Source organism: Podarcis filfolensis, assembly GCF_964270895.1.
Source record: "Podarcis filfolensis genome assembly, chromosome: 8".
Taxonomy (NCBI): domain Eukaryota; kingdom Metazoa; phylum Chordata; class Lepidosauria; order Squamata; family Lacertidae; genus Podarcis; species Podarcis filfolensis.
The window spans coordinates 26,567,413-26,594,268 of NC_139611.1; the positions used below are offsets into that span (position 1 = coordinate 26,567,413).

At 47.9% G+C, this 26,856-nt stretch overlaps 1 protein-coding gene across 1 annotated transcript in view; it reads left to right on the plus strand.

Annotated features, from left to right (window-relative positions):
- Window positions 1-26,856, plus strand: part of DNAJC11 (DnaJ heat shock protein family (Hsp40) member C11) — a 56,977-nt gene that overhangs the window by 19,938 nt on the left and 10,183 nt on the right. The window contains exons 4-10 of the mRNA XM_083628746.1: window positions 2,181-2,282; window positions 20,015-20,143; window positions 21,747-21,869; window positions 22,345-22,418; window positions 25,024-25,213; window positions 25,737-25,822; window positions 26,159-26,275. Of these exons, the coding sequence (XP_083484872.1) occupies window positions 2,181-2,282; window positions 20,015-20,143; window positions 21,747-21,869; window positions 22,345-22,418; window positions 25,024-25,213; window positions 25,737-25,822; window positions 26,159-26,275 (821 nt within the window). The remainder of the gene's footprint in view (window positions 1-2,180; window positions 2,283-20,014; window positions 20,144-21,746; window positions 21,870-22,344; window positions 22,419-25,023; window positions 25,214-25,736; window positions 25,823-26,158; window positions 26,276-26,856) is intronic.

The window sequence follows — 26,856 nt, forward strand, 5'->3', positions numbered from 1 at the left end:
CTAGTTTTCAGTAGCATACTAACAGCCCCCGCTCCCAGTCTGCTGCCGTTTAGATTGTAAGCTAGTGGACAGACTTGAATCTATGCCTAGCTGCTGAGGCAGTAAGCAATGGTGGTGAAAGACAAAGGATGTGGCCCCCGGTTTGTGTGCAGATAACCCGGGTTGTGTCTGTTCGGTTTACAGCAAACCTCCCTCCCAGGCTTTCTTAGCTCACATGGTGTCTGAGAGGTTAAAAAACCACTTTTGGAGAACGGACCCAGATACAACATGTAACAAGTAAGAACAAATCGAAAGCCTGTTTTTAAAAAGTATCCAGTAAAACCACTGCATTGAACACGGAAGACGGATCAAGCTCTTGCTGGCCTCATTGGGATGCCAAGGGGCAGGTGTTCTTGACCTTGCAGTTAGCCCTGTCAGATGTGTTTGGAATGCGCAACTTGCTCTATAATCTGATGCCTAGAAATTGAGTGAATGGAGACCCTTGGAGCCATTTTTTTGCTTCCTCCTGCCACAAGGAATGTCAGAGATAAAGTAATTTAAAGTCATTAATTCAGGTTTGCAGAGGTTAAGCGGTTCGGATTCTCCACAACAAATCTCACCCCTTCTGGCCTTGCCAGACTCGGCTGATTTAATCCCCTCGTTTCCATCAAATAGTTTTAGAACCTGGTATTGGGGGGTAGGGAGAATGGATGTGATTTCTTCCCCAAACTCAGGCCTCTTAAAGTTTCTGCTACAACCTGTCTTCAGAGTTGGTGGCCTCTGCAGCCAAGGAAATGTTTCTGTTCCGGGGAAATTACATTTCCATGGCACTCAGAATGCAGCTCCTTCCTTAGGAAAGGCAAATCTCCACCTGTCAAATAAAGCTGTTGTGGCCTTGGTTGCTGTCTTAAGAAACGGCTAGCTTAGGCAGTCTTATAGGTACATGTTTGGAGAGTTAACCTTGTGTAGTGACTAAGGGTTGTATCCAACCAAATTCTACTCAGAGTAGGGCATTGAAATTAATGGACCTAAGCTTAGTTGTATGCAGTGGGCCTCCTCTGTGTAGGGCTAGCCTTGGATACAACCCAATTTAACCTTTGCCATGAACTCACTTGGTCCCTTTAGACAAGCCCCAGCAGCAGCAGCAGCCGCAGGCATGCCACATCTGCAATATTGGGGAAGATCGTATCGCTGTCACTTGTGGGGTTGTACAGATTCCTGAGAAAATGTAGATGAAGCACTTTAAACATCGGAAACTACCTTAGACAGTATGTATATGTAGCTCAGTATTGTCTACACCAACTGGCAGCAGCTCTCCTGGAGATGCCAGGGGTTAAACCTGTGACATTCTGCATGCAAAGCAGATGCTCTGCCACTGAGTTATGATACTTTCCTCTTTAAAATACTCTAAAAAGTGAGGATTGTTATCACAAGTGCAAAACCCCCGGTGCCTGTGAAATTGGTCTTGTGCTGCTGGCCTTAGATTCACTTATATTTATACCCTACCTTCCTTCCATGCTAGAACATAAGAAGGTGCATTTGGGGACATGTGGTGGTTTCCCATACATGAACTGACTGGATCCAGACCTGTTGAGCTTCAGCAAAGCAACCTCATGTTTGAATGCACTTGTGTGCTGCCATTATTGTAATTTGTGCCTGCTTTGCCATTTATGGCCTGAAAGACAAAAAAAAGTTGCTGGTGTAAGATGGATTCTCAGGAAACTAAAGAACCTCAGCTTACTGCTTGCAATTCATTTATCTGGGTGCCGGCATATCCTGCACTGAGCAGTTGTCTCTCTTTGGAATGGCGCTCCTTGTTTTGTTATATTATCCTGGTACACTGTCAGTTCAATGGACGTCATGTTTTGTGTGGGCTCCCTACTAGGGTTGCCAGGGTCTCATATTGCGTGCATTTGTTTTTACGAAGCCGGGCGCCAGGAGTGTAACTGGTAACTCTAAATGAAACAATAAAAGCTCTGTGCTTTTGTCTAGGAGGGAACGACACAGAAAGAGAGAGAATGTTGCAGCGTGAAGAAAGGAAACAGAAAGCCCTTCCGAGCCTGCCTGTCTATAGAGAATTAAAAGCCCTCGAGCGTTTCCAGTTGCATCTCTGATTAAACGCCCCACAGTTGGTTGTTTGTTTGTTTGCTGGCTGTCCTGCTGCCAAATAACCTCTAAATGCTTGATTCCTTCTCCCGCAGGTGGTGGAAAGGAGGAGGACGCCTGCTGAGATCAGGGAGGAATTTGAGCGTTTGCAGAGAGAGAGGGAAGAGAGGAGGCTTCAGCAGCGGACTAACCCCAAGGTAAAAGGCTAGAGTGCCCTCTTGGCCTGGAGGAAGTGTTCCTGAGATAGCAGGTGCTGGGAGCTTGTGTGTGTGTGTGTGTGTGTGTGTCTAGGTTGATGTTGTGGTCATAGTTATGGTACTTCCTTAATGGAGAAATGCATGAAAGGTGAGATGAGGCTGCCAGAAGGGCACACACTTGGTCCTGGAGAAGCTCAACCATCTTGATGTGAATGCTGCCTCCTGACTCCGCAACGTGGTCTTCATATTCCTCCCCAAGTAGCACCACATGCCTTCTCTCTAGTAAGTGTCCAGAAGCAAAGGAAAACAACAGAAGGGAGGGTTGGGTGCACCAAGGTTAAAATGTGAGTAAGCCAATGCATTTTTGGTTGGGGATAAGGATGAAGCAGTTAGGCCAAAAGAAAAAAAGGTTAAGTTACAGACAATGTAGGTTTTGAGACTGTGAGATGGGAATCACACCATGCAGTTAGGTGTTGAGGGGTGGAGTTCCAGGTGTAGGAGCAAGAACTGTATGAAGAGGGGCAGAGCTGGAAGCATAGAGGCCAAAGGCAGGAATGGGCATTAAGGGTGGAGGACAGAATGATGCACGTGCATTGAGAGCTTTTGAGTGAAACCTCACATTTCTTGGATCAGCATTCTCCACTGCCTGCTGCTCTGCAGCAGCGTTGCAGCCCAGGATGCCCCCCAAGTTGAGCTGGGAGGCGTCAAAGCAGGAGAAGTACCCAGCCGTGCCAAGTCACAGGAACCTTCCAGCAGCAACTCAAAATTTCAAAACAAGTGCAGAAACTTTGGAATCTCTCCAGAGGCACAGCGAGGGCCCATTTTCGAAATAACTTAATCATGCTCTCAGGCAAACAGCCGTCATCGATGAAGCTGCTCCCAACTCAAGAACCAATAAACCCAGGCACTTTCGTGTTTCAGGCTTGTGTATTTTAAAGCTGTCAAAATGTCAGCCAGAAGCAGCAATGCAGGGAGACCCTTTCCCAGGTGTGCCATGGATTTGTGTAGGTGCAGTGTTGGTTTGTAAAACTCCTACTTACAGCCATCTGCCAATCTTCTCGCTCTTCCCTCTGCCCCGGACCAAATGCAGCCCCTAGTCACATGCTGCAGAGCTGTAGTTGCATCCCTTGGGCCAGTCTCTTGGCGTACTGGCTTAACTGGGTCTTGGATGGCACCTAGCTTGGTGACGGAGGACCTGCTTTCTATGCCAGAGGCCCCAAATTCATTCCCTAGCATCTTCAGCAGAACACACCAGACCTCTGGAGGGCTGCTGCCAATTAGAATAGACAGTAGTGGAGTGTGTGTGGTACAGAGCTGGGGCTTGCATCCCCATCACCCCAGTCCTTCTTGTGGTATGTAGGGTCATGGTTGGCACTACTGAGACAGCGGGGGGCATGCAGCTTTTAGTTCAGGACTTCAAAGTCCAGTGGCAGGAGCTGGATCGTGGCACGCAGCAGGCACGAAGAAACTCCTATGTTGGCCAAGGAAGAGCAGAGAGTCAGGCTTCCAGGCAGGCCCACAAAAGTTCACTGAGCCGGATCTAGTCTCAGAGCCTGATATGCCCTTGTTTCAAGGCCCAGATTCCTTGATCTAGCCTCACAGCTGTGCTCACAATTAGTTGCAGCATCTAGGTGCACTAATGTGTCTCGAAGCGCTCCAGCATTAAGACTCAAATCGGTGCCAAACATCTCTAACCTTCTAAAGCCCCTGGGCTGAGCTTTACCTTGAGCCTCCTTGGATCAGGATGGCTACAGATCAGTAACTGCCTGGCTTTTTAAACGATTGTCACATGTTTTGGACAGTGGCCTGGTGCAGATTCCTGAGCTTTCTCAGGCGGGTGAAGTCAGCCTGGGCTGATGAACACAGCGGCATTTCCTCTCTTCAAAGTCTTCTTTCAAACTATGGAATGTATTTTTATATTCATATTTGGTCGTATCTTCAAGTCGGAACATTGTACAGCATCCTAAAAGATAACAGTTGTATAAAATGCCAAATATATTGCCGATATAAACACGCAGCTGAAATAACACAACACCAATGCGGATTCCCTGCGGCTAAAAGCTTGCCCAAATAAAAAGTGTCTTTCAGATGTGGCTTTCCTTTCCTTTTCATTATCTGCCCCCCTCTTCCCCCCTGAACAGCTGGTGCTTTATATCCATCATTGTCGTAAGCGTTCTGCTCTTTTATTTTTATTTTTTTTTAACTCTAGTTGTGGTGTGGTGAATTGGTTATGAACTTCGTGCATCGTTTTTGTGTACACTAAAATGATGTGTCGGGTTGTTTTCCCTATTAGGTACTTAAAAGCACTTCCAAACCTGCTCCATTGTTGCTGTCCAATAGAAGTTTCTATGCCTTATTTTAGCACCCAGAATTTGCAGAGCAAAGAGGCTGTCTGGATTCTAGGGCAGCCTAAAAGCCATTTCCTTTTGGGCCTAAGGAATCTGATGTCAAGACTGACAGTAGGGTGGTCAGATCTACCCTGGGTGTGGCTGATGTAGGTGGGACCTTTGCAGAGGAATTCTTGCCCAACTGTTTTTGACAACTTTTGTTCATCCTTGGCTGAGCTGGATATGCTTGTCCTTTTATCTCTAGCCCCATCCCTCTTGAGTGGTATAAATCACATGCAGGGAGCATTTGTTTCTGGCCAATATGAATGAGCACACCTTCTCTTGTGTAAATAGAGTAAGACAGCACTCCTTGGTTGGGAGTTGGCATCCTTGGAAAGGTACCCTGTCCTGGGGGAGCAGCCATAGTTCAGTGGAAGGACACATGCTTTGGATGCAGAAGGGCTTGGGTTAGATGGCTCTGGGTAGGAAGTCTGGTAAAGACTCCCACTGCCTGTGCCCTGTAGCAAAACAACCAGTCAGAGGAGGAGAAAAAGCTAATGCTGGGACCATGGTATTTGGGTAAACTGCAAGGTAACTGCTAGTATTGGGATCCACACATGGTTTCCCTTTATCTGCATGATTGCTGCCCCAAAGAACCTGAAGTGCATTTTTGCCAGTGTCACACATGTGCCCTTTTTCCCCTGGCATTCTGAACCATGGAGCAGGCAGCTGCTGGCAGTGACACTGCAACATATCCTTGTTTTTTCTTTTCCTCCTTGTGCTCTCTCTCCCTTGGGTGTTGAAGATGGGTTAAACATTATTTGAACAAACAAAAAGTAACCTGTGTGCTGTTGACCCCAAATTTTGGATTCTGTGACCCACATAAATCACTCCACTTAATTTTGCATATTGGTTTCTGCTAGTTTGTGTGCAGAAGCAATGAAGTCTCGGCTGGAATCCCTGGGGACCACCTTTGGCCTCTACCCCACTGGCTTTTGAGGTTTTAGCAGGCAGTTCTCCCTTGTTTCCCAAGCTGTCTTTGCAATTTCCTTCTCTTACGATACAAGCTGAGATTCCCAGGTAGCTGAAAACTCCTTACTTTCCCACATTTATCATATTCTTAAACTCTTACGTAGAATTGTAGAAGGGTGAAAGGCCCGAGGGCATCTAATTCACCAGGTGGTGTGCTCTGCAAGTGTCTGGTTTTAACTCTGCAACTAAATAGAAGGCACCTTTAATGGGCTGCACTAGTGCATGAGTCCCAAACCATGTTTTGGGGTCCAGGGTTTGTAGAGAGCAAACTTACTTGTCTCAGGTTCCAAGCAGTTCCAACAAAGAAACAGCTGAGCGTTTTATTTCCCCACCCCACCCCACTTCCTGACTCCAAAAATAAAACATATCTCAAAATACCTTTTGTCACCTAGCCCAGCATGGGGTAGCTGCCCTTTCATCTTCCTGTCTGACTTGTTGCACAGTTAAGAGGTGGATATGATGGTGACTTTTCTAGGTGCTGTTCCAACTAAGAACTTGCCAGGCACTGCTTGTGTCATGCTGGAGGTAGGCAAGGAGAGCCCAAGGAGCCAGTACACCTCTGACCCAAAGACATTGCCCACCTCTGACTCAGAGCAGTCCATCTCAGAAGGCTCCATGCAACTAAAGTCTCCCCTCTCTACTGGAGTAAATGACCACTGGAAGAGAGAGGCTGGTACCCTTTCAGCAAAGAGTACCTCTAAGTCAGGCATCCCCAAATTCAGCCCTCCAGATGTTTTGGGACTACAACTCCCATCATCCCTAGCTAACAGGACCAGTGGTCAGGGATGATGGGAATTGTAGCCCCAAAACATCTGGAGGGCCAAGTTTGGGGATGCCTGCTCTAAGTGAAGGAGGAACAAAGCTGCAAGTTGAGAATTAACTGCACCTGAAGCTCTGCTCTCATGCAGAACTCAAGGAGCTGTCCAGGGTACCTTTTGTCTTGCCTCTGCTAAGGTCAGCATCAGAAGGCAAGCAAACATTTAACCAAAGCAATGGTTCAGTTTAACCAAACCATGGTGCTTTGGGGGCAAGCCCCATGAGCATGCCCTTCCCCTCCCCTCCTCCTCATGAGCGTTCATCTTCTGCTGCTTTCTGGTACGATCAGACTCTAGCTGCACATTCCACCTTCACCAGCAAGCAAGATTTGTGCTTGCCTCCTGAGCAAGGTGGCCCAGCCAGCTTCAAACCACGGTTTGCATTCTGGTTTGGAGGAAAGTTTCAAAAAATTGTTTCAGATGTAGCAAGAAACTGTGGTTTGATCAAACTAGGACGTAGGTAGTAGAAGTAGATGGAGTCTCTGTGAAGGCTTGTCCTCTTAACACCAAGCTATAGTTTGGCTGATGTGGGCAAAGCTGATATTGGCCATCATCAGCCTGATGCCTTCCAGATGGTTTTGGACTGGGAATCCCATCAGTTGCCACCAGCATGATTGTGCTTCCATCAGCCCCAGTGGCCTGCCTCATGGCCTCCAGACCTTCCTCAAGGCCCAGGTTTAAATATTTTTTCCCTTCCTGTGTCCACAGCACAGCAATGGTAATGAGAGGCTACTCGTTCTAAGAACACAAAGGTTTATCTATCGACATCTCTCTTTCTTCCAAACAACTCTTTGTTCCCTGCTCGCTCCCCGGGGATGCAAACCGTTTTACAGTATATAATTTAATTCTTTTCTTTTATGGCAGCCTTTCTCTCTTCTGCTCCAACAGTGTTATCGCTGGAAAATTAAATTAAAACTGTTAAGGGAGCAATCCACCAGGCTCTGCCGAGGCACGAGAACAATTGAAAGGAACGCAGCCGCGGAACTGCCAAGCTGGGTGGATTCCTCCCTTTTTCTTGCATACAGGCTCTTTTGTGAAGTTGGGGTCAGGGGTCAGGAACCAGCCATGTACAGGTCACATGTGTGGCTTAATACTGTGGTTTTATTCTTGATGTGGGTGCTGCTGATATTTCACTGTAATCTTAACTGTATTATTTGTAATATTATTTATTTATTTTTATTTTGTAATTTGCTTTGAGGCCACTTCTGACAAAAAGCAGCATATAAGCATGTTAAACAGTAATCCTCATAATATATGGATGTGACGTGTAATTGTGTTTGTTTGCCTTTAGTACTATGCCTGGTTATAAATGCTCCGAACAGCATAGTACCTTACCAACTATTTAATGGAGCTGTGGGTTAAACCACAGAGCCTAGGACTTGCCGATCAGAAGGTCGGCGGTTCGAATCCCCGCGATGGGGTGAGCTCCCGTCGCTCGGTCCCTGCTCCTGCCAACCTAGCAGTTCAAAAGCACGTCAAAGTGCAAGTAAATAAATAGGTACTGCTCCGGTGGGAAGGTAAACGGCGTTTCCGTGCGCTGCTCTGGTTCACCAGAAGTGGCTTAGTCATGCTGGCCACATGACCCGGGAGCTGTACGCCGGCTCCCTCAGCCAATAAAGCAAGATGAGCGCTGCAACCCCAGAGTCGTCCGCGACTGGACCCTAATGGTCAGGGGTCCCTTTACCTTTACCCTAACCACTTGTTGGTGGTGGTGGTGGTGGTTGTTATTTTGAGGGGGAAGTGGTCCCAGTGCACTCCGCCAAATACACCTCCTCTTGGGATATGGGAGTTGGCCGTCTGAGGCCGTGGAGATGAGTGGAAGCTGAAAGACAAGAGTTTGTTTGAGGGAGAGAGGGCAGGATGAAGCAGACAGGCAGGTGCAGAGAAGTCCCGGCTTCCTTGCCTCAACCAAACTTTCTACTCGCTTTCCATGTTTCTGAATTACATATTAAAATGGACATGAGAGGTTGGGGGGTGGTCTCTTGGAAGCAATTCCTTGTGTATTATCCTGCTTTGCCCAAGGTCAGTTGCCTCTCCTTCACACCTACTTTGAACCCATTTCATGGAGATTTGCGGGTGGGGTGGGGTGGATAGTAGGGGATGCATCCTAAGCTTGAGGTTTGATGTTGGAAAGCTCTCACAGCCCTGGTGTTCTGTGCACAAAGGCAGAGATTTTATCCTGTCCCTGCATCTCCATGGTGTAAGCCCTGTATGTCTGGAATGGCAACAAAGAGTTCAGTGCATTGCCAAAAGGGACCCACCTTGGCCTGTTTTGTTTTTCTTTACAGCCCTGTGCACTCTTACCTGCTCCTGCTGTCTCTTGCATGTGTCCATAGAATCACATAATTGTAAAGTTGAAAGGATCCCATAAGGATCATCTCGTTCACCCCATGCAGCAGTTTACACATACATAGGGTCATGGCACATGAAAACCTAGATGTTTTGTAATTTCCGTTATCCCTGGGACTGGGTCATGGGACTTTGTGGGGAGAGGACAGTCCAGGGAAGGGGGTAGGTGAGCAAGTGAGGGGCAGCACTTGTCACCCTGGACTCCTTCCCCTTGACTTCAGGAGCCTGACATTTCCAGGGAGGAGGCGGCTGCGTTTTGCCGCGGCTGTTGAGCGATAAAGAGGAGAGCCGCATTGTGAGCCGAAGCCTCTGCATCCGGTGATAAAAATCAGCCATCTGGGTGTTTACAGCAATTGCTTATTGGCATTCTATGGAAATGTCTCTCCAGGCAGCGTCCTGTGGAATTAGGTAGCACAGCTGTGATCGTTTCATACAAGAACGCGAGTTATTTTAAAATTTCCGACGGTTTATTAGTTCTATAAAATGGGCTTCAAATAAGTAAGCATTTCTAACCAGAAATAGGGAGCAATAAGCAGATGCGGGCAGCTTGGCAGGCTGCAAGTTGTCTGGTCGTGTGTTTTTCCTTTCTTTTTCTGCTGGCTTTTTCTTTCTCTGTTTCAAGACACTGCACTGGAGGGTTGGAGGATGTCAGTGACCTGCTGTGAGTTGAATGGTAATTCCAGCATACGAGAGGAAGGGTACTTCTGCCTCCCTTTGCAGGAGCAGGAGCATCACAGCCAATATCTGAGAAGGCAGGGGGCTTGCAGGCTGTCCAGTGGTTTGTGCCTGTTCTCCATTTGGCTTGATGACTGTAGGTGGGGTTTCCCACAGCAGTTTTCATGGGTTGCAGGTAGCAGCCATGTGCAGAAGCGGCACAGCTTTGCCAAGGGATGAGCTGAGGTGGTGCCTTTGGAGGGTCAGGCTATGGTGGAGGAAACTAGTCGTTTTTGCAATTATTACTTTTACCAGGCATAGGGCAGCTCCATCTCAGCTGGTGAAATACCTTGAGGCCACAGGATCTTGCACCCCTCCCCACCCCAGTACATGGAAATAGGAGTGTGCCAGACGTAAACCTGGAGTCTTCCTGGTGCTGTTTGGACTACAATTCCCATCAACCCCAGCGAGTGGTAAGGGATTATAGTTGCTGGACTCCAGCAACATCTGGAGAACACCAAAGACTGCTCTAGTGCATAGAATTATAGAGTTGGAAGGGACCCAAAGGGCCGTCTAGTCCAACTTCCTGCAATTCAGGAATGGGTTGGAGCCGAAGGTGGGTCAGAGCCAAAGCTGCAGGTCTCTTGTCCCTTAGCTCAGTTCAAAATATGGTCCTTGTGAAGCACTGGTTGCTGGCAGCTCTTTCTATTAGAACATGACCTGAAGATCTATGGTGATGCAGCAGAAGCAGCATGGAAGCCCAGCCGTTCTGAGTCTCGTCAGCATCTAAATGGGGAGGCACCTGGGGACCTCCTGAGGCGTTCTCAGGTGGGAGGGGGAGCACAGCATAAATGAAGCGCATGAGCAAAAGAAAAGCAAAACACCGTAAGTGTTAAATATCTGGGATGGGTTGCAGATCGCCTGCCATGCCCTGATGATCAAGGGATCGTGTAGCCACTTGTTTGAGTTTGTAGTTCATTTGGCCTTCTTCAGTACAGATGCTTCCATGCCTGGCATTTAAAATGAGAAGAGGAGAGCAACAACAGAGTACATGAATTCAGTTTCACGCTCTCTGGCCCCATTTGCATCAGTAGCTCAAATGGTTTCTTCTTGAAATGCCACAAAGTGGCTGAGGGTGTCATCTGAGCATTGGACTGTGTCTTCCTCCTTTTCCCTAGAGCGGCCATTGCCGAAAATCCCATGAGGTTCTGAAAGCCTCTAACACTTGCACACAGCTCATTGTGGTTGCACAGCTGTGAGCATCTCCACTTGGCAAAAAGGCGCCTATTGCAACCTTGTTTATTTCCACTCCATGCTTCTGTGAGCAGAGTTATGCTCAGTGGTGTGCCGTCGGCAGCCCGTGTTATATTCTGGATGCAAGCGCAGCCTCTCTCTCCTCCTCGTGTGCCAGGACCCGTCTTGGGTAACACCACACATTCTCAGTTTCAGGCTGGTGCAAATGAAAGGGGAGTTGTGACGAGCAGAGCTATATTTCCCGAAAGAGAGAATTCTAAAATAAGATTGCAGGGGGCACGCAGAAAGGTTGGCCTGGGGATTCTGAAAGCACGTCTTCGGCTGTCACCTCGAAGCGGCAGAAGATTGCACAGTGACCTTGTTCTATATCGGTGTGAAAAATATGCCTTGACCTGCCTTTCTCATATCACCTTTGCCATGAATGGCGGATTTAGTTTAGCAGAAAGATGTTCTTCTCCTGAATTAAGTTTCCCAGAGGCGCCTCTCTGGTGTTGCTTGCTGGCTGCGCTCCATCAGGCTCTGTCCTGCAGAAATTAATTGTGTGTGCCTTTGCATGCTTTTCAGCCTCTCTCTGGGTTGCAGCCGTGGGTTCTGTTCTGCTAGTTGAGGCAGGCTCCTTTTGTCGCTGGATGACTCTCAACTGGATGTGTGAACCGACTCTTGAAAAGCAGTGCTTTTGAAATGGTAGGAGGCAATGCAAGGCAGCCCATTCTCTCAGGCAAGCCATCAGTCCATGTCTCCCCCCCCCCCATAATTTGGCAGTCATCAAATGATCAACACGCATGTGTGAAATTGCCTTTAGCCATGGTAGAAATTCTCTTGTGTATTTTGGGCAATAAGGGGGGGTGATCCTTGGGGACCAGTTGTGATCCAAGGGCCATGGCTCAGGAGCAGAGCACAAGGTTTTGCATACAAAAGGTCCCAAATTCAATCCCTGGCTTCTCCAGGAAGGGCTGGGAGGGACTCCTGCCTGAACCCCTGGAGAACAGCTGCCAGTCAGTATAGATCAGGGGTGGCCAGAAGATGGATCAGGATCTATTGGTGGTTGTCTGGGTGCTGTGAAGTAAATCAGCAAGGATTTCTGATTCTCAGTTGTTCAGCAATACCAGCAAAACTGACTTCAGGAAACTCTTAACAAAAGAAAATAAGGGGGGCAGTTTCCAGGAGAGGAAAACCTGTGAGCTCTGTTCAATTTTGGAGCCCAAAATAAATTCTTGGGCTCTGAAAGATATTTATCCTTTGTACCAGGTGAAACACACCAGATCTCTCAAGCCTGATGTCTATAATAGACAATACTGATCCATAGAATCATAGAGTTGGAAGGAACTCTGAGGATTATCTAGCCCAACCCCTGTAATGCAGGAATATGCAGTCGTCCCATACAGGGATCAAACCTGAAACCTTGGTGTTTTCAGCAGCACGCTCTAACCAACTGAGCTGTCCAGGTGAACCAGTGGTCTGACTCAGTGTAAGGCAACATCCTTTATTCCTATACATTGTATTGCCCCAAGACCTGTTGACTGGTCATTCTGAAGGGTGACAGAATGACAGAATGTGACAGCATCCTATGTTCCAAACTGGTTCCTCCTTGTATAATTAGATATTGGGCTGGGACGCAGGTTAAGCCCCCGTTGGAGTCAGTGGTACAAGTTAGTCATTGGGATATAAGTGCAGCTATCGTAGCCAGCTCCCTCTGCTTCCTGGGTTTAGCTTATTCCAGGAGTACCCCAAACTCCCCCCTGCTCTTGCCTCCCACAAACCTCGTCTTGAACATCGCCAGGCATCTTGGCAGTCCACTTAATGTCTTTTCTGCCCGCAGCATTGATTGCAATGTGCTGTGCTAGATGCTGTACAGTATTTAAGTGTATTTTTATTTCTCCTTTTGTTTATTATATGTTGCATTTTATTGTATTCCATAGAATTCACATGGTAGCACAATAAAATGCATTGTAAGAAATAAAAGAAGCAATGAAAATACAGTTAAAATCAATATGGATATTTAATGTGATGAATGTGGCACCACCTGTTTTCACCCCACACATCCACAGACATGCCACAGGCCACTTGAATGGACCCCATGGTGATCCACAAACCCTTTCCTATTCTGACAATATTTCACCTATGAAAATACCTAATTTTGCTTTTAATTTAGACCATATGGCTAAACCTGGTGTGGAATCGCTGTAGCCTAAGCTTAGGGTCTTCCAATTTCATCACTCTGCTCATAATTACCCTGCTCTTGGCCCTTGAGGAATAATGTGTTTAATTTAGGGCTGCTTTCTTTCTGCTTTGATTTTTCCTCCACCAACCCAGCCACTGCTGCCGCTGCCGCCTCTCTCCAGCATGTCTCCGCTGTACGTCTGTGACCTTGGAGCAAGGACTGTCCCCCTCTCTGCCTGTGTTTCAGCCCTAGCTGTCTGGTTCTTTCTCGACTTTCCTACACGATTAGCCTGGTCCGTGGCCTTCCACTTTATCCCTAGCCAGGGCTTGTCTGGGTTGCTAGACTGTCATCTTGTATTCTACAGAGGGAGAGAAAACACATAGAAACCAGTTGTTGCATGTTTGAAATCTGTGTTCTTTGTAAAAAGGTTTATTTTTTTTAAGAAATTGTCATTAGAACAAAACTTCTGAAAACTATAGCAAGCAGTCTTATTTCAAAATATTTACTGTTTGGTTTTTCGATGGATGGGACGCTGATCACAGTAAAGACCTTACCTTTGGGTTATGATCTCAAAGCCTGTTCCTCTTGAAAATGCCTTTGATGGCCATGGGGTGTGCTTTCTGGCTTTCTTGAGGCTGGGGAAGTGTAGAGCCCATGGCTGCCAGCACACCTGAAGAGAGATCATTCACCAAGCCAAATGGCAAGATGCCCACCTTTCTCCCGACTACCCCAGACCTGCTGCACTGGACAACTTTATTCTTTGGAAGCCAGCATTTCTAATGTGCTAAAGGCAGCCTCTTTGCATGTATTCCAATCGAACAGTTGTTTAGCTTGAGGGATGTCCAGGGCATGAGAAGCCCATTTACTGCATACATTACATTGCTTGAACGTATCTGGGCGTCTTCCCCCTTCAGCACAGAAAGGACGCCTCGCCATTTGCCACCCTGGAATGATCTCCTTCCTTTGGCGTAATAAATTGCTTTACTAGCTTACGAAGGTTGTAGTTCTTGTGCTGGCATTTTTCAGTCTCCAGCAACCCGTAAAACGAGACGCCGGTTCCAAGTCTTTCTGGAGTCCTTTAGATTCTGAACCAGAGGGATTCTGAATCCTGTGTGCACGTACTCATGGTGCAAGAGATAGGTTAAAGGAAAGGCATCTCAAAACAGCGGTGTGAGCCTCTTGTTTGGCACTCTGGTGACCTGGGTTTTTTTTTTATGTAGCTCCAGGTAACTATACCTGCACTTGTCTTGCTTCAGGTTGGCACTTCAGTGTTCCATAGAGAGTTAATGTATTCTGCAGGAGCTATGCCAGGCTAGTTATCTTTCATGGTTTGTTTTCCCATTGCTGGTCCATAATCACCTCACCAGTACCCCCTGTCTCATCTCCCCCACGTTTCTTCCCCAATCCTCAGTTTGGGGTTTAAGTTTGCTCTGTTTGGAAGAGCCAGCCCGCCCCGCCCCCCCCGGCATCTCATACAGTGACAGGAGGTGTGTTCTCATCTTCCGGGTGCTATATTTAACCACCTACCATCTGCTATTCTGACCCCCACCCACCAATTCCTTCCATTTAAGCCAGATTCCCTCGCCAGTGCGGCATGGGCTCTGACACGTGACCTCACTATCTGCACCTCCCTTAGACGGGCTTGCCCGGCCTGTAGCTGGCAAAAGGCATCCTTGTGGAGAAAGGCAAGCAAATACAGCAGGGCTTAAAAAAACAGCCTGCCACCTACTTGTCCCAGAGGAGCTGGTAGAATGAGATCGGTGGGACTTTTTATGCTTTCGTTCAGATTTGTTGGTGAAGGTTGTTCAGTCCTGGAGGAATTGTGCTGTTTCTCTGAGGAGCAACAAGCAGCCATCTATTGCACCCACAAACGCTGGGCAAAAAGCAGCCACCCTCCTTGGTGGTCTTTGAACATAGTCAAACAGTGTGAGGTCGAGCTTGGGTTAAAACAAATAGATAAATAAAACACAGATTATGTGTTAACTCTGCAAAGTCAAAGCCATGTTGGACAATTTTTTGGCCAATGAGAGATTAATGAGATATCTAATATACCCATACAGATTATCTGGGTGTGCAGGGAAACAGTAGTGTGTTTTTTATTTTTTATTTTATTATTATTATTATTATTATTATTATTATTATTATTATTATTATTTGCCTCCAAATCAAAGAAACACAACTGGAGAGAAATACTGAATTAAAAACACGCTTGGTTTGAACCCTGGCTTCTGTGGATTGAAATTAGCATCTGCCTCGCTACTGACTCCACTGCTGGAGGTATTGCAGAATATCTATGAACATTCCTGCTGCTCAGACACTTAAACTGTGCCAGCACCCAAGGCCATGGGAAGGCTTAATAATAGCCATTTCCCAGGAAGCCTGTGGTGAGTGAGAATTGGTTCCAGAAGACCAAGCATGGAGATTTTTTAATCATTTGGGGAGAGAACTGGTTCTTTTTTTCATTTCAGACCAACTTGTGGACGTATCTGTGGGTCTTTTCTCTCATCTGGGTTGGAAAAAGAGCTGTGGGAATGGGTGGGTGAAGCAGGTCTTCCTTTGAGAAAAAAAGCCCAACCCTTCTGGCTGGTTTGTTTTTAAGAAAGAAAGAAAAGGGATTTAATGTAATTGTGTGTTTGTGAGCGAGAGAGAGAGAGAGATGCCTTTCCTGCATAAACAGGGCTTGCAGCTGATCTTATTTATTATGCTTATATCTTAGTTTTCCTCCAAGGACAGTACCTGCTTTTTATCTTCACAATAGTCCTTTGTGGTAGGTTAGGCTGAGAGATGGCCCAAGGTCGCCCAGAGAGCTTCATGCCCGAGTGGGGATTTTGAACCTGGGACTCCACACTAGTCACTATACCACACTGACCTGTGATGATGATGACGATGATGATTACATTTATATCCCATCTTTCCTCCAAGGAAGTTCAAGGTGGCATACCCAATTTTCCCTCTCCTCATTTCATCCTCAAAACAGCCCTGTGAGGTAGGTTAGGCTGAGAGAGTTAGCCCAGGGTCAATGAGCAAGCTTCGTGGCAGAATGGGGATTTGAACCCCAGTCTCCCAAGTCCTAGTCCAGCACTCTAGCCACTACACCACACTGGTTTTCTTTTTAAAAAATAACCTGTGTCTCTTATTCAGAATAGTTCGCACCACAGGCACCAGGTGTGAATGGAAGGTCCAGCCTAGCTGGATAAGGACAAGGTGAGAGAGAAATTTCTGCTGAAGATCACAAAGAAATGTAGTTTGGGGTTTGTTTGGTTTTTTTTGCAAGTTGTAAGGTTGACTTAACCTTGCGGAGGTGTCTATAGCCCACTAAGACTCATTAAAATCAGAGAGAAGGGGGAGCATGTAGATTGCAAATTTTAAAGCAATTTGCTTCCATCCATGCAAATGAGTGTGGAATGAAGTTACTTATTTATTTGAAGCATTTTTTGCCTTGCTCTCCGGCCCCCGTTCCTGTAAGAAAAGGGCTTCCAGAGGAGCTTGAAAGTACCAACAACAAAATGGTCTCAGTCCTGAGACTTTTCAAAGTGATGAATTTGCTCGACCACAGAAGAGATTTCTGAGCTCTCCTTTTATCCCTTTCCTCCCTTTGTGGCAAGAAATAAAGCGTTTATAGTGAATTACTTTCTGAAGGCTCAGGTTTACACACACACAAACACACCCCACTCCATAAGGGAGATTTCTTGAGCAAGCAGGCTGGGTGTGGGGGGAAGCAAATCAGGATCTAAGCTCCGCCAGCCGTCTGAGTATATAGCGGCCTGAATAGCGGACAGGACTGACTGAGGCAGCGAAAAACATGTCTCGTTTGGCAAGCGCCAAGGCTTAATTTATGGCATCTCACTTTGTGTTCTCCCTCTGCAGGGACTGCAGCTTTCAGCCTTCATTCCCAATCATCAGCCAAGAGCGTTTCTGCTTGCTCATTACTGGAGTTTGGGGTGGGGTGCTTCCTGGTTTGGTTCTCCCTCCCCCATTTAAATATCACCAGAGCGTCTTCAGCTGAAGGGGAAAGTGGCTCACATACCCCTCGCAAAGTCACTCTGGGTAGAATTGGCCAGTTTTGCTGGGGGCTGGTGCCAAGGAGAGCTGAATTCCGTTCAATTCAATTATTTTTGCATAAGCATCTCTTATCTCATATCATTTATTCTGGCTTGCCACTTGCGGGGAGGGGGGCAGGGAGCAGTCCACACAAGGCAGAAAAGCACCGTTGCCTCCAACTATTTGACCATCACAATCTATTCCTTCTGGTGTTTCTTTACAGCTTTGTTTAACTTGGATACTTGCTTAGTTTAAAAAAGAACAGCAAGTGAAACCCAGGCTGAGACTCTCGGGGAGCTGGATGCGGCTGTGAGATTATGTGCTCCCATAGGATTATGAAGTGCGATCAAGAGATGGCTGGCATCTTTCTCCTCCGCAGAGGAACACAGTGGGAAAGCCTCTAGACCTGCTAAAAAAGAGTGATCCCTCTTATCCCTAGATCAGTTGCTCTCCAACAAACATCTGTTAAACTCCCATCAAGTGTCTTTGGCACCCAAGAGGAGCTCAGTGGTCTCCTAGCTCCTCCTTTCCTCTTCAGTTGCTTCTCAGAGGCATGGATTTGGGGGCGCCACTCTGGCACACTTCCAGGGAGCAACGTAGCGAATAAAATGTTGGCACATCTTAGGTTTTTTCCCAGCACAAAACAGCACCCTGTTAGAGGTGGACATTCCTAAGCAGTGGGGAAAAGTTATTATTTATTCAATTGATATACTGCCTTTTGTCAAAAGATCCCAGGGTGGTGAACAACATTTAAGAACACATTTTACGGAGCACAATAATGAAAACATAATAAATAGCATAATAATAGACAGCATGATAATAAAATAACTGTAGTAGCACCACCACCACCCCTTTAACAGGCCATAGAATATTTAATGGCCAAAGGCCTGGGTAAAGAAGAATGTTTTTGCCTGGCACCTGAAGACATTTAATGATGGTGCCAAGTGAGCCTCTCTGGGGAGAACATTCCACAGATGGGGAGCCACCACAGAAAAGGCCAGTTCTCTTGTTGCAGCCTTCTGAACCTTTCTGGGAGGGAGGACATAGAGAAGGGCCTTGGGCACCAAGCGCACGGTCTGGGTCGGTTTGTATGGGAGAGGCAGACCTTAAGGTGTTGAGGTTCTGAGACAGATGTCCCTGATGTCTTTAGATAGCTTTGGTCAGGTCTGGACTTGAAACTGCAAAAATGCTTTGATAGGGTCCTACTACCCTTTCTGTACAGTGGCTGGTTGGGTTGGAGGTGCCATTAACACAGGCTCCCCTTCTGTCCCAGAACAATTTGGTACCACCAGTAAAACTCGGTTGCCTCATTGCTCACCCCTAGCCTTGTCTTCCTTCTCCTGCCCCTCTTTCAGTTTTGCACTGTGTCTCTTAGATTGTAGGCCAGGCTTCCTCAACCTCGGCCCTCCAGATGTTTTGAGACTACCATTCCCATTATCCCTGACCACTGGTCCTGCTAGCTAGGGATCATGGGAGTTGTAGGCCAAAAACATCTGGAGGGCCGAGGTTGAGGAAGCCTGTTGTAGGCCTGCTAGTGGAGACTGTTATGTCTTCATTTTTTGCACAGCGCTTACTAAGAGCTGTAAAAATGCATCACTTCATAAAATGATTTTCAGGGCTGAAAAGCCAAATGGACTCCCAAGCTCATGCGAACAGACCCACCCATCATAACGATCAGCCCTTTCTGTTCCAAGTGGTTCTGTTTGCCTCTTGTTGACATCTTCCATTTTGTAGTGCAGTATTTCTGCAGGTGGTGGTTGGCATGGTAGGGGAGAAGAGCCTTAAGGCGGATTTTGTTTTATTTTTGGTCTCTCGAGGGTCAGATGCAAATCAATCTTCCCTTGCGCGCATTCTGACAGTAGTGCCATGTGCAGGGTTTAATTTTATCCAGGCCTTTCCTACATCCTGAGGTCCTAATTGACGTTTTGATTGCCCGCCAGCATTAGGGGTGCAGCTGCACAAATCAGCCATCTCTGAGCTTTTCTGGATTCCCCCTAGATATCCGAGTGAGCAGGTCTTTCTGAGATGTTTAAAAATGGGATGGAGGGACAGGGTTTGTCTTTTAATCTGCACAGGCCACTCTCTGAAATAGATGGTGGTACAGGAGCATGCAGCTCATGCATTCGTAATAGTGAACATCATTTGCACTTTCCTATCCGTTATAGAGCCATCAGTTCTAGAGCAACGTAGCAAGGAGGCAAGACTTTCCTGCTTGGAGTTTACAGGCTGAATTTGACAGAGAAGATAAGGGTGGGCACGTAGTTAGACTACAGAACTCACTGCCACAGGAGTAAGCAACAGCGACTAGCTGGGATGCCTTGGAAAGAGGGTTGGACGAATACTTAAGGCTATCAGTGGTAGCTGGCTGTGACGGCTATGCCGTACCTTCACAGCTGGAAGCAGTAATGCTTCTGAATGCCAGTTGCTGGAAGCCACAGGAGGAGACAGGGTTTCTCGTAGGGGCATCTGATTGGCCACTGTGACAACAGGATGCTGGACTTGGATGGGCCGCCAGCCTGATCCAGCAGGCTTCCCTTACATGGGGTGAACAAATGCAGGGATGACCATTTGAAGGTGCTTAAAACTGGCCCATGTCTTTCAGCGTTAAGGTCTCTGGTAACGAACTAAGGTTTTCCCCAATGAGGGATAGGGATGAATGTAAGGAACTGCAGCTGCGAGTGAGCATTGGGAGGTTAAGCCAAAATAGGAGCAATGGATTTGTAATCTGGTGAGCCGGGTTCGCTTCCCCGCTCCTCCACATGCAGCTGCTGGGTGACCTTGGGCTAGTCACACTTCTCTGAAGTCTCTCAGCCTCACTCACCTCACAGAGTGTTTGTTGTGGGGGAGGAAGGGAAAGGAGATTGTTAGCCGCTTTGAGACTCCTTAGGGTAGTGATAAAGCGGGATATCAAATCCAAACTCTTCTTCTTCCTCTTCTAGGGGAGTGGGTTTTCAGAAGGGCTTGCAAAGGCAATGGCAGAGCAAAGGTTTTTCTTGCTGTTCCAGGCAGAAGAAGACTGGGCACCGAAAAGAGCAAGGCACTGAAACAGCTGAGCACAATGCCATTTAACACCAAGGGCTTGTTTCTTTGTTTCTCCAGGGGACAATTAGCGTTGGAATAGACGCCACTGACCTCTTTGATCGGTACGATGAGGACTACGAAGAAGTGCCAGGGAGCAGCTTTCCCCATGTTGAAATTAACAAAATGCACATATCGCAGTCCATCGAGGTAAAGTGTGTGTGTGTGTGTGTGTGTGTGTGTGTGTGTGTGTGTGAGAGAGAGAGAGAGAGAGAGAGAGAGAGAGAGAGAAATTAAAAAGGGTTTCTCTGTTAATGAGGCACCTCAGCACAGAGCAACGGGAAATGAAATCTGGCTCAGGGATGCAATTATCTGTTTCGAAATGGCACCGGAGGAAGTGGGGAAGGGAAGGTTCACTTGCGGCTGAGCCCATGTGCTGTCAGAGTCTCTCATGCGCTCAAGTGCTGTGCTCGGGCACCCCATTTGTATGCCACACACCTCCCATCTCTGGAAGCAGAGAGTCTTCACAGGCTCTGCGTGTGTTGCTCAAACGCTGTTTCCCAGGCAGAGGGTGTTAGTAGTAGTAAAAAAAAAGGTATGGTAAAGGACCCCTGTATGGTTAAGTCCAGTCAAAGGTGACTATGGGGTGTGGCGCTCATTTCAGGCTGAGGGAGCCAGTGTTTGTCCACAGACAGCTTTCGTGGCCAGCATGACTAAACCGCTTCAGGCGCAACAGAACACCATGATGGAAACCAGAGCACACGGAAACGCTGTTTACCTTCCCGTCGCAGCAGTACCTATTTATCTACTTGCACTGGCATGCTTTCGAACAGCTAGGTTGAAAGAAGCTGGGACAGAGCAACGGGAGCTCACCCCAACGCACAGATTCGAGCCGCCGACCTTCTGAACAGCAAGCCCAAGAGGCTCAGTGGTTTAGACCACAGCGCCACCTGCGTCCCGCTGTTAGTAGTAGTGGGGAAGCCCAAAGACTCTTCTCTGCTTCTTCTGCACACTTGGTCAGCATCCCCTGCCCACTGTTAGTTGAGCTGCAATATGATGGAGCATTCCGGGACACGCCAAGGACAGCAAGCGGCGGAGGGGCATTCATAAAACTAGTCAACAGCGCAGTTTCTGAGAGGGGTCGAATGCCAGGAGGCTGAGTGTAAAAATTGCATATGGTGGACTTATTCAGTAGTTTGGTTGAATCATCACACCTCGAGTCTTGGCTAAGTGTGTATCTGCAGCAGATGATTGCCCTCAAATTCACTGGTTAATCTGATTCCACGTCTTGGGCATGTATGTCCACCCCTCCTACATGCAGAGAGCATCCATGCACCACACATTCTACCCACGTAGATGAGGCCACACAGTGTTGGGGCATAGAGTTTAGTTCTCATTGTCGCCAACCAAATGCCTGCAGGGAACCTGCAAGCAGGAACCGAGCACAAGAACACTCTCCTGTCCTGTGGTTTCTAACAACCGGTATTCAGAAGCATTGCTGCCTCTTAAGTGTGGAGGTGGAGCACAGCTGTCATGGCTTGCCATCAATAGCTTTCTCCTCCATGAACTTGTCTCCTGTGTGCAGAGAGCATCAGTGCACACAGAGTTACGTTACACTCTCCCTGTGCCCACTCAGGTGAGGCCACCTGGTGTTGAGGCAGGATCTTAAGTATTCATTTATATGGTAGAATGTAAAGGGGTGCCATCCAGGTGGGTCTGCTTTTGGTGACACCTGCCACTGAGAGTTAGGCCTGCTGTAGATTTGTGCAGGACTGCTATGAGCTGCAACAAGACAGCTGTCTTTCTCTTGCAGGCTCCACTGACAGCCACAGACACTGCGATATTGTCGGGAAACCTCTCAACGCAGAACGGGAATGGAGGCGGCTCTGTGAACTTGGCTCTGAGGCGTGTGACGTCTGCCAAAGGCTGGGGAGAGGTAAGAGGACTCGTTTCTCCCAGTTTTCACCCTGTTTCTTGCTGTGTTTTGAGCCTTCCAGACTGCTGCTGCACCTCTTTCTCTGCCTTCCTTGTTGGTGGGAGGTCACTGATTTTCCTATTTTAGGGCACCCAGAGCCCTCTTTTGTTCACTCTCTCGAAGCTGGGCAGTGTCGCTGTGCTGGACTAGGCTACCATGTGGACTTGCACAGTTAATTTCCTGCTGTGAGCACTGCCGTGTTCCAGGGGAGGAAGCACCACCTGCCTCCTCTCTCTGGCCATGCACTCCAGTGCCTATCCAGGCAATCCAAGTAGCTGCCATAGAGGAATAGTTAAAGGCAGCTTGTACAGGTGAAGGGCTGTGGGCAGCTCATGAGAGTGAGATCTCTGACCAGCACCAGAGCTTAACTGAGTCACACTGATCTCACCTCTGTAGCTGTTGCTTCCTAACTCTTGTCCGTCTTCTTTTTGTGCAGATAGAGTTCGGAGCTGGAGACCTCCAGGGGCCTTTGTTTGGCCTGAAGGTGTTTCGGAATCTTACACAAAGATGGTAAGACTTAGAAAGGGGTGGAGGACAACCTCCCACTCCTAGAAGGAACAGGACCGATTTGTGATGTTATTATTTTTATCTTATTTATATCCCACCCATCTGGTTGGGTTTCCCCAACCACTTTGGGCAGCTTACAGCATATATAAAAATACAACTGAAAATCAAACCTTAAAAAACAGAATATGCAACCAGTTATTCATCACTATCTCTATGTGTCTCTTCCATCTACAGGCAACCAGCCAACATACACAGTGGCACTGATATTAACCACCCACAGTGCCATTCAGAGTCTGAAACCAGTAGGAAGCCAGTTTTTGATCATATGGTTACCTTTTCTTTCAGGGCCCTGGTGTCTCTCAGAAAATACATGGCAGGCTGAAATGTAAATAATGTCACCATGCCAAACCTAGGGATTCAGAGATGTAGAATTGTTTGCTGTATTAAGTTCTTTCTTGTGAAAGAGGCCCATGGTGGATCCAAGGTCCGTCTAGCATCTCCATATGAAAGTGCTTTTCAGCCGATGCCGCAAAGTATAGTCTTGAAACAGGAGCAGGTGCCTGCAAAGTGTCCCTGGCCTTCCAGTGAGACAGGCAGCTGCCTCTCGTAGGCCCTACAGTTTGGAAAAGGCAGGAAAGGATCAAGTGCCTCTCCCTCTTCTTTCATTCTCTCTTTATCAAAACGACAAGTCAATATTAGTAGCGAAACCTCCCCCCCCCCCCCGGCTGTATGAACTCTCCCCAAGCATAAATTGAACTTGGGAGAGACAGCAGGGGTCACCATGTTGCCGCTTGTGTTGCTTGAGCCCCAGCCCCATTTCCCCTGCCGGGAACCCCTGGGAGTTAGCGCCAACTACCAAAGAGAGGGATCCCTGAATTTCTCGCCCATGTTTATTCTGCTGTATTTCTGTTCCGGCTGGATTTTCCTTGACCCTCCAGTTGTCATTTTGTTTGTTAGAGGTGAGAGATGGGAAAATGCAAAAAGAAGGGAGTCTAGTATGGGAAAGAGAAAAGCTTACACAGGAAATATAAAATATTCAAAGTGGCTTGCAGGTTAGGACTAAACTTGGATCAATGGCTCTGCTCTGCCTTCACGGTTGGAGACAATAAATGCTTCTGAATTCCAGTTGCTGGAAACGGCAGGAGGGGAGAGTGTGCTTGCCCTTGAATCCTGTTTGTCCATCGTCAAGAGCCTCTTCTTTACTGGGGTGCAATATCCCTCTGTGGCCAGAAGATGGCCTTTGCTTCTGCCTTAGCTCAGATCTTTCCAAAAGGAAATATTGGAAAAGTTGCCGCTTTTGACAGCTTCCAGTTCAGTTCCTAGTGGGCAGCAAGGGCAGGCCCAGCTATCGTGCTGATCCAAAGCTGCCCAGTGCTGTCATCATTGATGGGCAGCAGCTGTCTGGGGTCTTTGGCCTGGAACTGCCAGTGTTATAAGAAAATACCTCTTAATTCCCTTATGGGGTATCTAGAGCCCATAGAGAGTCCCTCAGGAGATCTCTATCAGTCAGAGAGAAAGCAGAGGCCAACCAGAGTATATTGAAAGGAAAGGCGGTTAGTAAGCCTGATCTTTATTAAAGGAAATAAACTGTTACAACAGGGTCACCACTCACCACATGCAGGAGGGAGGAGAACCCTAAACAATGGTGTACAAGCCCCTGTAAAGACTTCTAAAAGCCTCTTGAAAGCCCAAGACCACCCTCCTAAACATCATACATACATCACAGAAGGAGGCAGTCTCCAGCAGAAATTTGAGTGTGTTGCTTCACTCCTGTCTGCCAGGATACCTGATAATGCCTTACTTGATTGCATTTTCTGAGTAGCCTGGCCATTCCTTTGAGATGGTAAATACTTTAGTTCCTTTATCTCTTACAAATATTGAATCCTGAATTTCTTACAAATATAGTTTGCTCAGCCTAATGGATACTTGCCAGACTGTATTTTCAGGGAGGTGTAAGCCCCTACAGTCCAAAGACAATTGAAAAGCTTTTCCCATTTCCTTTCTCCTTGCAGAGAAATATTTGAGGTCAATTTGGGAGAGTCAAAATGGCTTCAGGATTGCTCTTCTGTACTATTTCAGACACATGGTTTATATACGTGTCCTTGGTATAGCATGCAGCTGACTCCATTCTTCAGGCCCAGCACATTTCCTAGAGAGCAGAGGCAGAGAGTGTGCTGTTGGCTTGCGTTTTGCCCCTGAGGAGAACAGGGCAGCTTGGTTTGGTGTGCGGGGATCTATGTACACATCAGAGCATGACGGAGCTTTGAGCAGCTTCCAGAATCCCAAGCTGATAATCCTCCTCTTCTCCTTTCCCAACTCCCAAGAGATGTTGCTGGAGGAGGAGGAGGCGTGCATGTCCATCTGTAAGTCGGAGGCTCTAACTGAAGCTGGGATAACTTGTCTGCTGCACACCTCAAGCTCTCCTGGCCTTAAAAAGGGAATGGATGTGGCTATAGCTAGGGAGCAGTGTGTAGCTGGGGAGAGAGGCTCCTCTTGAGCAGCAGTTGCCTAAAGGAGAGCAGCAGTTTCCCAGGAGAGGGGAAAACCTTTCAGTTTCACTGAGAAGATTTTCCTTCTAAGCCTCTTCCTACCATCCCCCTGTTCGCAGCTTCGTCACGACGAACTGTGCACTGCAGTTCTCCTCCCGAGGGATCCGCCCGGGCCTAACGACCGTCCTGGCAAGGAACCTGGACAAGAACACCATGGGCTACTTGCAGTGGCGCTGGGGCATTCAGTCGGCAATGAATACGAGCATCGTCCGGGACACCAAAACCAGCCACTTCACGATGGCGTTTCAGGTAGGGTGGCCCTCCTTCCTTTAGCTTCAACTGTTCTTTGCAATGGCTGTCTGCTCTTTGGGGGTGGGGGAGACCTGTGCTGGCAACTCAGGGAGTCTTTTGAGTTGAAGTGGAGCAACTTGAATTGATAAGTCGCCTCTTTGGATCTAGTGGCTGGCCTGTGACTCTGGGGGTTAAGAGGAGGATGAGGCTTCATCCACTCCCGAGGAATCTGTGTGGGCCACCCAACTGTTTATACCTGAGCCATGCTCCACAGCGTGGTCTCTGAACATGGCCATGTATAGCTATTGTGAACAACCCTACCCTAAACCACGTGGTTACCTAAACCACGACTGCGTCGCCTGACAGTGAGTTGCATGAATGAATTAGGCATAGTATGGAGAAGTGGCTCCCTTTTGTCCGCCTGGGATCTACCGCCAGTAGGCAAGGGACAGGAAGTGTGTTGGCATATGTGGGTGAAAGCGAGGGAGACAGAAGTGAAGGAAGAGGGTTGGCTGACCTTCCTGTTTCTCTCATGCCACAGCTGGGCATCCCTCACTCCTTCATGATGGTCAGTTACCAGCACAAGTTTCAGGACGAGGATCAGACGCGAGTGAAAGGATCTCTCAAGTAAGTCCCAGCCCAGAGGTTTGCCCCTGGCAGGTATAACTAGCAGGCAGGAGGCAGCTTTTGGCATAGGGGTTTGTGCAAGGGAGTCAGCCTCTTGCAACGGTTGCTTTAAGGATGCATGGGCAAGAGGTTGGCATCCTTCTGCAGCTGCAGTGCTCACCATCCGGAAACCAGATGTAGCAGGCATGCCAGGTGCTGCCTCAGTTCCTCTTCCTTTCTGGAGGGGAAGGGAGACCCATCAGGCAAGGGGGTGAATTGGCGAGGTACGCAGAAGATGAGACACCAAGAGGCAGAGCCTGTCCCTCTGCTTACTGTTCCCAAATACTTTTGTTTCAGAGCTGGTTTCTTTGGGACCATCGTGGAATATGGGGCGGAGCGGAAAATCTCCAGGCACAGCGTCCTTGGAGCCACTGTCAGTGTGGGTGTACCCCAGGGAGTCTCTCTGAAAATCAAGTGAGTTGGTAGGCTGCTTTCCATAGTTCTGAGGCTGCTTTCCATAGACTGGTGCGCTCTGGGTGCGCTGGACAGCAGCAGTCATCAGACCAGGTTGGGGAAGGTTGCTCTAGGGAGCGGCTCCTCCTGCCTCTGGTCTTGCATTTTGCTGCTGGTACTTGCCGAGAGACTTCATGGAAAGCCACTGGACTGAGCTGCATGTAAGGGTTGGCACGCTTGGGACCCCTTGCCAAGTCCCACTTCTCGGCACGATGCCCACTGTGAGCTCCTCAAGCCCCTGGGCCTTGCCGCTCCAAGGGACTAGTAGTTCAGAATGAACGCACTATGTTTGTGTGTTGACCTGCACCCAGGCCGTAGAGCCAGGGGAGGGCTCTAGGAGTTCAAGATTTGCGGAAGTGCCAGGGAAGATCAGTTCTAATGCTTTATTAAAGAAAAGAAATCGACCTACAGCGAGAAGCAGCCTGTCAGTTCCCCTTGCCCTTGCAGAAGTGGGATAGACGCTACAGCATGTAGCCTCTACAGCAAGGAGGTGGCTTGTGCAACGATGGACTGTCTGCACCCAGCCTAAAGCACATACATTG